The sequence below is a fragment of the Octopus sinensis genome, linkage group LG29, assembly GCF_006345805.1.
Source record: "Octopus sinensis linkage group LG29, ASM634580v1, whole genome shotgun sequence".
Taxonomy (NCBI): Eukaryota; Metazoa; Mollusca; class Cephalopoda; order Octopoda; family Octopodidae; genus Octopus; species Octopus sinensis.
The window spans coordinates 12,034,435-12,047,596 of record NC_043025.1 but is presented as its reverse complement, the minus strand read 5'-3'; the positions used below and the strand labels follow the sequence as shown (position 1 = coordinate 12,047,596).

Below are 13,162 nucleotides of genomic sequence, written 5' to 3'. Positions count from 1 at the left end.
GGAATTTGAACTCAGAACATAGTGATGGGCGAAATCCCTATTTCTTTACTACCCACAAGGGGCTAAACACAGAGAGGACAAACAAGGAAGGACAAACGGATTAAGTCAATTATATCGACCCCAGTGTGTAACTGGTACTTATTTAATCGACCCCAAAAGGATGAAAGGCAAAGTCGGCCTCAGCGGAATTTGAACTCAGAACATAGCGGCAGACGAAATACCGCAAAGCATTTCACCCAGCGTGTTAACAATTCCGCTAGCTCACCACTTTGGTAATTTGAAATAATGAGAATAAATAAACGTTACATTAGTCAGAATAACCTGAATGCTAATGAGTTCAGAATAACAGAGGAACAGGAAATTGATGTCTTCCTGTAAAGGAGATACATGGCTGCCCCAGTTGGGAGAGAGGAGGAGTCTTCTAGAATCACGAGGCTGAGGACAATACGATTCTGATGCAAAAGGTAAAAGGTATCTTCCATCTTTTACTTGGTTCAGTCATTAGACTGTGGCCATGTTGGAGCACCACCTTCAAGAATATTTTATTGTATGAACCAACCCAAGTACTTTCTTTTTTTTTAAAAAAAAGCTTCGTACTTATTCTGTTGGCCACTGTACTAAACTGCTAAGCTATGGGGACATAAACAAACCAACACCAGCTGACAAACACACACACACACAGAAATGTGTTATCATCATCATCGTTTAACGTCCGCTTTCCATGCTAGCATGGGTTGGACGGTTCGACTGGGGTCTGGGAAGCCATGGAGGCTGCACCAGGCTCCAGTCTGATCTGGCAGAGTTCCTACAGCTGGATGCCCTTCCTAACGCCAACCACTCCGTGAGTGTAGTGGGTGCTTTTTATGTGCCACCAGCATGGAAGCCAGTCAAGGCGGCGCTGGCATCGGCCACATTCGGATGGAGCTTTTTACGTGCCACCAGCACAGGGATCACAACTACTATTTCCATTGATTTTTGATGTTGATGTACTTGACTCAATAAGTCTCCTCAAGCACAGGGTTGAAAACGGTGTTTCTTTACTTGCTACCTGCACAGGAGTCAGTCCAGCGGCACTAGCATCGCTAGGGTGCCAGTCATAGGATTTGGTCCAATTTTGATTTCGATTTCACTTGCCCCAACAGGTCTTCACAAACAGAAGGTCTTGTGTGTGTATTTATATACAATGAGCTTCTTTCAGTTTCCATCTACCAATTCCACTCACAAGGCTTTGGTTGGCCTTATTCTTATAGTACAAGATACCCGCCCAAGATGCCACACGGTGAGATTGAACCCAGAGCCATGTGGTTGGGAGGCTTTTTACCATACAACCACACCTGTACCTCTTTTACTTGTTTCAGTCATTTGACTGTGGCTATGCTGGAGCACCGCCTTTAGTCGAGCAAATCGACCCCGGGACTTATTCTTTTGTAAGCCCAGTACTTATTCTATCGGTCTCTTTAGCCGAACCGCTAAGTGACGGGGACGTAAACACACCAGCATCGGCTGTTAAGCAATACTAGGGGGACAGACACAGACACACAAACACATACATATATATACATATATACGACGGGCTTCTTTCAGTTTCCGTCTACCAAATCCACTCACAAGGCTTTGGTTGGCCCGAGGCTATAGTAGAAGACAGTTGCCCAAGGTGCCACGCAGTGGGACTGAACCCGGAACCATGTGGTTGGTTAGCAAGCTACTTACCACACAGCCACTCCTGCATATATATACATATATACAACGGGTTTCTTTCAGTTTCCGTCTACCAAATCCACTCACAAGCTTTGGTCGGCCCGAGGCTATAGCAGAAGACACTTGCCCAAGATGCCACGCAGTGGGACTGAACCCGGAACCATGTGGTTGGTTAGCAAGCTACTTACCACACAGCCACTCCTGCGCCTATGTTCGGTCATTATCTTTATTCGGTGTTTTCTGATGTCCAAGCGCACGCAGCAGCAATGGCATATCACCCTCAACTGTGGGACAATAAGCAATAAATGTTATTATATATTCTTATCGTAGGGTCTGGTCAGTGGATGTGCTAAAAACAGCAGCCAAATCTCCATCATATGTCACTCTACTGTCTTGGAAAAGGGCTAGAATGCAAGTATGCCTTTGATCAGCAAATATTCCCATTCAGGACTGACCTGGGGCTACAAAGCAACATCAGCAAACGATGCGCTCTCCTTTTTCTGTGCTCTGAGCAAGGCACGAATTTTGAGGTAAAAACAACAGAAAAAATAAAGGTCGAACAAAAGAATAAAAACAAGTATTCTTCGTCATTATGATGGTGATGATAAATGAAAGAATTTTTTTTTTTTTTAAATTGGAAAAAAAAAAAAAAAAAAAAAAGAATTTTTGATTTCGATTTAATGGCCGTCTCAACAACTGCTCAGTTAAAAATCTTACCCAAGCTTACCATGGTCATGTCAGCAAGCATTCAAATGTTTACTTGGCTCAGTAAATCTGAAAATTAATTTGTTAAAAAAAGATGGAAGGAAGAATAGAGAGAGAGAGAAAGGGCTTAAAAAAAGGAACCCCGCAAAACTCCCCCCCCCCCCACGGCCGTGCACCCTAAAATAATTCAAACTTCGGATCTTTTCGGTTTGAACGGCAGTTTTTTTGACATAATTTCTAGGTAACTAAAACATTTTAAACTTCGTATACTGGTAGAATGTGTTTATAAAACATCTTTTTTCTCTTGGCTTTATTGGGAAAATTCTATGGTTTACTCTTTTACTTGTTTCAGTCATTTGACTGCGGCCATGCTGGAGCACCGCCTTTAGTCGAGCAAATCGACCCCGGGGCTTATTCTTTGTAAGCCCAGTACTTATTCTATCGGTTCTTTTGCCGAACCGCTAGGTGACGGGGACGTAAACACACCAGCATCGGTTGTCAAGCGATGTTGGGGGACAAACACAGACACACAAACGCATATATATATATATGCATATATACGACAGACTTCTTTCAGTTTCTGTCTACCAAATCCACTCACAAGGCACTGGTCGGCCCGGGGCTATAGCAGAAGACACTTGCCCAAGATGCCACGCAGTTTGACTGAACCCGGAACCATGTGGTTGGTTAGCAAACTACTTGTAAGATATTTGTTGTTTTTTTTCTTCAATTTCTGCAATTTCAACCAATCAATGACGTCTATTGAGGTAAAAACATTCTGTGCATAATGAATATGTCCCACGTTTAAGAAACAGATTGGGTTTATTTACATTTGTGAAGAAAAAAGAAACCCTACTCCCCACCCCTAACCCTAAAATAGATTGAAATGCAATAGATCGATACTAGGGTCATAATTATGGGTGACAATTTCATATGACACCGCTAGAAAAAACTGCCGTTCAAACCGAAACGATCCCAAAATTCTTACCCCATTCCCTGGCAGTAAGACGCAATTTAAGATTTCATGTTATTGTGTAGCATTGGCTAATCGCAACACCAGTGCCTCTTCTGGCACTGTTTGTCTATATATCACTGGTAAGGAGATGAATTTGCTATCTCTAGCAGTTGAGCACCCCTCACTGAAGAGACCAATGAAGGTCGAAATCACAATTATCTCCCCTGCTAGCAGCATAAACAAGAGTGCATTTTGCACCAAAATCCAATATGAGAATTTCTTTCACAGTTTCGACTGCAGTATGGTTTGTTTTAACAGAACATCCATGTTTCATTAAAGGTAATTACCACACCAAGAGTAAATTGTTGTTAATGTAGCTTCATGTCAAGCAATGCCCTGTGAGAGAAACTGAGGAATAAAACCATCACACACAACAATAACTGTCCATTATCCTTGTACAAGTATGGGTTAACCTTTTGGCATTCATAGTGGGCACATCTAGCCCAAATACTCTGCTTGTTTTATGTTCAAACTGGTGAGATTTAGCCTCTCATATCTAACCTAAGAATAAACAATCATATCATTGAAAGCTTGGAGCTATGAGATAATGCATGATTAATTCAAAACAAGGCTAGATCCAGCTTCTCACACCTACCCCATAATGTCATTCGAAAAATCAGCAATCTCGTCATTGAAATCTTGGAGCTATAAGATAATTCATGATTAATTCAAAACATGGCCATATCCAGCTTCTCACACCTACCCTACAATGTCATTCTAAGAATAAACAATCACATCATTGAAATCTTGGAGCTATGAGATAATCCATGATTAATTCAAAACAAGGCCATATCCAGATTCTCACACCTACCCTACAATGTCATTCGAAAAATACAACAATCTCATCATTGAAATCTTGGCAATATGAGATAATGCAAGATTAATTCAAAACAAGGCTGGATCCAACCTCTCACACCTACCCTACAATGTCATTCGAAAAATCAACAATCTCATCATTGAAACCTCAAAGCTATGAGATAATCCAAGATTAATTCAAAATAAGGCTAGATCCAGCCTCTCACACCTACCCTACAATGTCATTCTAAGAATAAACAATCATGTAATTGAAATCTTGGAGCTATGAGATAATGCATGATTAATTCAAAGCAAGGCCAGATCCAGTCTCTCACACCTATCCTACAATGTCATTCTAAAAATACAATAATCTCATCATTGAAATCTTGGCAATGAGATAATGCAGGATTAATTCAAAACAAGGCCAGATCCAGCCTTTCACACCTACCCTACAATGTCATTCTTAAAATAAACAATCACATCATTGAAATCTTGGAGCTATGAGATAATCCAAGATTAATTCGAAACAATGAGAATAAAAAAACTATTGCATTTGACAGAATAATGTGAATGCTAAAGGGTTAAACTCTGCAGGCCCCTTGACAATCCATTTTTGGCCTGCTATCCTGTACATTTTTCCTCTCATCCATTCACCTTCATCCTCAGCACATGACCCAGCCACTTCATCCCATTCCTATTTACAACATACCACTGTGGGGGAACTTCCAGATCTTTTCAGGAATTTTCCATTCCTAGTGCTTCTCTCATTCCGAATACTCTTTGAATTTTGGAGATTTTCAAATATTAAGAGAGAAGACTGTGCTGGTATGACCATGTAACATCTGATAGCCTGGTCGGTCACGGTGATCATGCCTTTGTCCCTCTTTTTCTCTCTCTCTCTTTGATTCCTTTGCCCCTTTTTTCTCTCTCTTCTCTTCTCACATGACTGCCGGTCAACTAGCCTTTCGGCTTCTGAGCACCGCCACGACAACATTGTTATCTTCGTCTGCCGCAAAGGCATTATTTTCCAAATACGCCAGCTAAGCTAAGTTGAACTGTCTTAAGTCGAAAGACACCTGTTGTTTTTGTCCTGTTATTACTATTATTGCTTTTTGTATCTTATATTCGTGTGGCATCGTCCGTTTTTCTGTCCTTGTTTCGTATACATTCGATCCTTTTTCCAAGAAATCTATGCTCTTAGCTTAGTTTTTCCTTGGGGCTGGCCGGATCGGAGCGATATCAAGATTAATCAGCCGAAATTGCGAGGATGATCCGGTTCTTGACTGAAGATTAGAGGCTTCGAATGACCCGTCCGTGTTTTTTGTATTGTCTTCTGAATGTTTTGCGTTCTTGTCCCATTTTGTATGTGTATATATATATTTTTATACATCATTATCATCGTTTAACGTCCGTTTTCCGCACTAGGACAGGTTGGACCGGGGTCTGGGAAGCCAGGGGCTGCACCAGGCTCCAGTCTGATATGGCAGAGTTTCTACAGCTGGATGCCCTTCCTAACGCCAACCACCCTGCGAGTGTAGTGGGTGCTTTTTACATGCCAGGGGTGTCCAGCATCGGCCACGATCGGTTGGAGCTTTTAACGTGCCACCGGCACGGAAGCCAGCCACGTTCGGATGGTGCTTTTCATGTGCCACATATATATATATATATATATATATATATATATATGTAAACTAGGCAAAGGTAAAGAATATGCACACCCAGTGTTTAGGGTTAGGGTTATACTAAAAATGGGTGGTGTATATCTTCTTTACCTTCGCCTGTAAACTTACATTATACAATTTTTCTTCCTTTGACATACTGTAGTATGAATTAAGAAGGGTTTGACTGCTATTTCTGTTGAGGTTTTCACTAGTTTAATCATAATTACACTCAAGTCGGGTCTGAATCAAGGAAACCTATAAAGCAAAAGTATTCCAGCTGTGACCATCTTGTGGAATATGCAGGAAGACAGTATTCCAATGTGTCGTCTCTGTATATATAAACGGCAAAATGTCTGTCTGTGTGTGTGTCCTTTATACAAATCCACAATTCTTCAGTTAGAGGGCTCGCACTTTCTATGGTCATTCAAAACCGTCCAAGGGTGATCGTGCATATCTTTACATTTCCCCAGTTACCCCGCAAAGCCATTAAATATATATATCTCTTATTATAAAAGGCAGATTTTATCTGCCTCCCTTTGGGAGTTATACAAATCTACAATATAGGATTTCTTCAATTACAATTTACCTAGCATTTTTAAGAGTACAATGCATCGCGTCATGCCAGGTCCAGTTTTTAAAATTTAAACTCCAATTAAGCAAAATTTACAGAAAACTCACATTCTGGTGTGTGTGTCAAATGCTTTTCTTAGTCTGGTTTACACCACACGCAAACGCACACACACAGTGTGCGACGAATAAAATGAAAGTAAATAGCGACAGAGTGATTTGAGGAAGACTAAACTGAAAGTATTTAAATCACTACTCAAAAAATAAAAAAACACAGCAAACAGAAACAAATAAATACATAACCATTTAGTCCTCACACAATTTCTTCAATTAGAATTTACCTAAGATTTTTCAAAGTACTCCATTCGCTCATGCCATAATATATTTCTTTCAATTTCACCCCCAATTAAGACAAAATTCGAGAAAACTCAATATTTTAACATATCACTCCGAAAGCATTGATGTACAAGTGTGCGTGCGTGAGTGTGTGTGTGTCATTCCTCACACACACACATACACATACATATACAACTACATACAAACACGTGTGTGTTTGTTATAAGTAAAAAAGGCGCAAAAACACAACTCACTTATCATTCCAACACATTTGCAAAGACACACGGAGGACAGAAAAGGTAAATTGGTTTTTATTTTACTCTGTATATATTTTATTATATAATATTATATATAGATATATGTATATATAATTGCAGTATGAAACAGTGTTTATGTATAAACAGACGACACTTATATATAGTTACCAAGCCGCCCGAATTTACCTATTCATATTTAAATGAGAATATCAGAGCAAATCTCTTTAGTACATTCGTGAAAACACGTATTATACTTCGTAAACACTTCAACTACAGTTTTGTACAAAAATCGAAGTGTAATTTTAATTCCGTGAATTATGGGAGATTTTTTTCCGAAATTTGTTCTATGTGTTTTCAAAATTTTTAATTCTGACAAAAAATGGATACGAATTTCATTATATCAAGCAGCGAGTCAGAATTCGAAGGATTTTCTACTGAAGACCTTCATAAATCTAACTCTATGACTGAAAAAAAAAAAAGCATCTTTATATAAGAGTGAAGTTGTGTGTCTGTCTCCTACGATTTAGATTCCTAACTACTCCCACATTTTGCGGTGCAGTTTAACCAAAAGCGGGTATCTTATAGTCGTGATTTATATCGAGCCCTTCTGGGTATTAGCGTGCGTCTATGATGAGTCTACGATTTAAAAAAAATTTACCATCATATTTTTCCATTTTAATGCATTTTTTTCGCTTTTATATAAGGGAAGTAACTCTCTAAAAATATCTATGATGTGTCAACGATTTAAAAAAAAATTTACCTTAATTTTTTTTCAATTTTTAATGCATTTTTTGGCTATAACTCTCTAAAAATGCTTATATAGTTATTTCCCTTACAACCGAGCAACGCCGGGCGATACTGCTAGTATATATATAAATGGCAAAATGTCTGTGTGTGTGTGTCCTTTATACAAATCCATAATTTTTCAGTTAGAGGGCTTGCACTTTCTTTGGTCATTCAAAACCGTCCAAAGGTGGTCGTGCACGTCTTTACATTTCCCCAGTCACCCTGCAAAGCCATTAAAAAATCAATAGAAGTGACTTTTTGTGAATTTTCTATCCAAAACCCAATCAAAATGCCCGAAACTTGATACGCCAATTGAATGCCAGCTAGCTGAATGTGATTGGTCAGAGATTTGGACAGTACTCGCGTGTATGTGTGCACGCACGCAGCTGTATATGCATGGACTAGCACTATGACTCGGCGTTGCCGGGTCATAGAGCTAGTCCATATCTAAGATAGCAGTGTAAAAGGAGGGATATTTGGCTGTTATTTCTAGCAGGTCGAGCAATCCTGTAACAGGAGGGAATCTACTGTACAGCACCCCTGATGAGAGAATCAGCAGGATTTTTGGCAGAATTATGATTTGAGCACCCCCATATAACATCTCGTAACGTTATTTTGGGGGGAATTTTGCAAGATTATGTTCTACACACAGGAATTCATACAATTATGCCTTTTCTTTTTTTGTTGTTAAACAAACAATTGGCACATCCACCTGTTACAGTAGCAAGGGTACCTGTTGATCTGATCAACCGAACAGGCTGCTTGTGAAATTAAAGTGCAGGCAGAGCACTTCACAGGCATACATACCCTTAACGTAGTTCTCGGTGAGAATCAGCACGATACAAGGTTGGTCGCTAGAAGTACAGGTGCCTCTCATTTTTGCCAACTGAGTGAAGTGGGGTACTACTAGTGAAAGTGATCGATAAATCGTAACAGTGAAAGACTTCCTCTTTGGTGGTGGCTTTCGTTGGTAATGTAACATCTGAGAGAGATTTGACTGCTATTTCTAACAGTTCTTTTCACCAGATACCCTCTTGTTAGTTCGTTTGCATATATATATATATATGTGTGTGTGTATATATATAAGTATACTTGTAAAAATAGATATGCGGGTGGCACGTAAAAAGCACCCACTACACTCACGGAGTGGTTGGCGTTAGGAAGGGCATCCAGCTGTAGAAACACTGCCAGATCAGACTGGAGCCTGGTGCAGCCTCCTGGCTTGCCAGACCCCGGTCGAACCGTCCAACCCATGCTAGCATGGAAAGCGGACGCTAAATGATGATGATGATATATATATATATATATATATATATGTGTGTGTGGAGGCGCAATGGCCTAGTGGTTAGGGCAGCGGACTCGCGGTCGGAGGATCACGGTTTCGATTCCCGGGACCAGGTGTTGTGTGTGTTTACTGAGCGAAAACACCTAAAAGCTCCACAAGGCTCCAGCAGGGGGTGGTGATCCCTGCTGTACTCTTTCACCACAACTTTCTTCCGTAGCCAGCGGGGCGGTGTCGTTCGAAGGCTAAAACAATGCGAAGCGCATTGTGACCAGCGATGTGTAGTAACATCTGATAGCCTGGTCAGTCACGTGATCACGTGATATATATATATATATGCACACACACACACACATACATGCACTAGATATAGATACATGTGTGTATATATACATAGATGTATGCAGCCATGCACACACACACACACACATATATATGGCATTCTTTCGATATGATTCGGCAAAATCAAAACACTTCACCCCAGGTGTTTCTGTGGAAGCAAATGACAGTTCGATTCTGTTTCCTGCTTGGAAATTTGCAGATTTTACATACACACCTGAAACAGGTGAGAACAAATAAGAGACATTGCTGGCATAATCTCGTTATGTCCACCATACTCCACAACCCACGGAAATACCCCAAGTGAAATGTTTTGATTTTGTCAAGTTATATCGAAGGATTGCCATATATATATATATATGTTTGTATGTATGTTGGTATGTTTGTATGTATATATGTACGTATGTATATATATATATACTTTATTTAAAGCAGCAGAAAATTCAACAAAACCTGTTACTCTGAGTTTCCCGTTGCCGTTCGTCGGACAGTTTTTGCTTTAAATAAAGCATATTACTCTACCACTGGTATTTGAGTACTCTTTTTTCCACCTTGTTTCACATTTATGTGTTTACTCCGGTATATATATATATATATATCTTACACATATACCTATATATATATATATATACACACACACTAGATATACATATAGATACATGTGTACACATATGCTGCCATACACACACACTACATATATCTATAAATACATATCTAATTTTACAAGTATACCTATATATATACACACACACATTTTACACCTACATATATATATATTATAAATATATATATACACACACACAAATCGCTTCGATAGCCTAGTTATTGTAGTCCCCAATCATTGTTGACTAATCTAATTTGACACCACCTTCGTAAAAGTGAACCATATTTATCGCCAAATATATATAGAATCAGGAAAAACCCACCTTTTATCAATTCAAAATGAACAATTAAATTACATATAATAGAAATATTTAATATCAAATATAAAATAATATATCACTGATTAAGTAAATTGTAAATTAATAAATAAAACGCATATATTTATTTATTTATCATTTTGCAATTTACTTAATTAGTGATATATTATTGTTATTTTATATTTAATATTTCTATTCTATGTAATTTTCTTGATGGTATAATTTAATTGTTCATTTTGAATTGATAAATGGTGGGTTTTTTTCTAATTTATATATATATATATATACATATATATAGATATATATATACATACATATATATATACATACATATACATAAATATCTACATACATATATATATATACATACATATATATATACATACATATACATAAATATATACATACATATACATAAATATATACATACATATATATATACATATATATACATATACATAAATATATACATACATATATATATACATATATATACATATACATAAATATACATATACATAAATATATACATACATATATATACATATACATAAATATATACATACATATATATACATATACATAAATATATACATATATATATATACATACATATATATATATACATATATACATACATATACATAAATATATATATATATATGTATATATACATATATACATGTACATATATACATATACATGTACATATATACATATACATGTACATATATACATGTACATATATACATGTACATACATACATATATATACATATACATACATACATATATATACATATACACCTGTACATATATATATATACATATATACCTGTACATATATACCTGTACATATATACATGTACATATACATATACATACATACATATACATATATACATATACACCTGTACATATATACATGTACATATACATATACACATATACATACATATACATATATATATATATATATATATATCCCCAAAATGCCAAAGAGCAAATATGAACCAAAAATAAGAGAGAGAGGTGGAGATAGGAGGGGAGCTCGGACCCCCAACTCCCAAGAAGGAAGATCGTAAAAAGGAGATGAAGAAGAAGAAGAAGGAGAAGAAGAGGAAGAAGAACGGGAAAAAAAAAGAAAAAAAAAGAAAAAAAGAAGAAGAAAATATTTGGAATTTCAAAAAATTCGAAAGTTTAAATCGAAACCTTTTAAGCAATCATCCGTCGGTAATCACAGACCTGTCTATCATAATGGTTTGGTCGTCCATCCAGGGTATCAGGTGCTTCTCTTCTTCGATGTAGGCAGCTTTCTCGTCGAACGGGAAGAGTTTGCAGGCGTAGCCGAAGACCAGGAGTTCCTCATGTTCGGATTTCTCTTCTGTCTTGGTCACCTCTGGAGTTGTCAGCCACGGGTTAGCCATTGTAGGGTCGGTCGGTTGGGGAGGTCCTCACCTCTTTCGTTTTTGCGGGGTCGAGTAGAGCCAATAATTTGTTGTTTAAAAGACAAATCGCCTCTGGTTGCCCTTCTCTTTTGGTGGTGGTGGTGGTCGTGGCGATTCGGGGAAATTTCGTGGGTGATCGTCGGGGTCGAGAGGTGGGATAAGGGTTTGGGAAACGTACACGACAGGCAGTGTGGGAAACAAGGGGGACATGTATATATATGTGTGTGTGTGTATATATGAGGGAGAAACAATTAGAGAAGGGTTATGGTGAATGATGATGATGATGACGATGGTGAAGAGATTTGTAGGCTATGAAGAAATGTGCTAAAACCAGAGACATGTATGTATGTGCGTGTGTGCATGTATAGATAGATAGGTAAAGTGATTGATAGAGTGATAGATAGATAGATAGATAGATAGATAGATAGATAGATAGATAGATAGATAGGCAGATTGATAGATAGATAGACAGATAGATAGATTGATAGAGTGATAGATTGATAAATAGATAGATAGATAGATAGATAGGTAGATAGACAGATAGATTAATAGATTGATAGTGATAGATTGATAGATAGATAGATAGATAGATTGATAGATTAACAGATTGATAGAGTGATAGATTGATAGAGTGATAGATTGATAGAGTGATTGATAGATAGATAGATAGCTAAAGCGATTGATAGGCAGATAGACAGATGTGCATATATATATATATATATATGTATATATATATATATTTTACGAGAAGGAGACGGACAGAGAGAGAGAGAAACAGAGGCGGAAGAAATGAAAAGATACCTTATTATGGAGTGAAGGAAGAAGACGAAAGGGCTTTGGTGTTTTCCGCGATTGTGAATGATTGAGGGGAGAAAACGAGGATCGAAAAGGTTTGGATGTGTGTGAAGAGGTGTGCTTGATGGGAAAACGAGATACTCAGCACATGAGAGGAACGGGAACGAGCGACACGTACAGGTGAGTGTGACAAGAGACAATAGAAATAAACAGTTTGGAGGTTATTAACGGGAAAATGGCGATCGCCGCACGGTTCGTGTCGATGTTTGTGCGCATGCGCTGGCAGTGATTGACACACGTGCTCACACACACACAGATATACACAGACATACACACATACAGGCACACAGATACACACACATACACGAGCACAGATACAGACACATACACACACATACACGCACACGGATATATATATACATGCACACAGATATGCACATACACGCACGCACACAGATACACACATACATGCACACAGCTACACACACATGCACGCACACAGATATAAATACATATACACACACATAAATACATTCCCTCTCTCTCTCTTTCTCAGACA

At 37.9% G+C, this 13,162-nt stretch overlaps 1 protein-coding gene across 2 annotated transcripts in view; it reads right to left on the bottom strand.

The window, feature by feature from the left end:
* The window catches only part of LOC115226135 (splicing factor, suppressor of white-apricot homolog), a 42,926-nt gene extending 30,713 nt beyond the window's left edge, over positions 1–12,213 (bottom strand). The window contains exon 1 of one of the 2 annotated variants that reach the window (XM_029797124.2): positions 11,606–12,213. In XM_029797124.2, the coding sequence (XP_029652984.1) occupies positions 11,606–11,787 (182 nt within the window). In that variant the 5' untranslated portion in view covers positions 11,788–12,213. Of the gene's footprint in view, positions 1–11,572 lie in introns of both variants that reach the window. The other variant, XM_029797125.2, reaches the window with a different exon arrangement.
* Between the last annotated feature and the right edge of the window lie 949 nt (positions 12,214–13,162).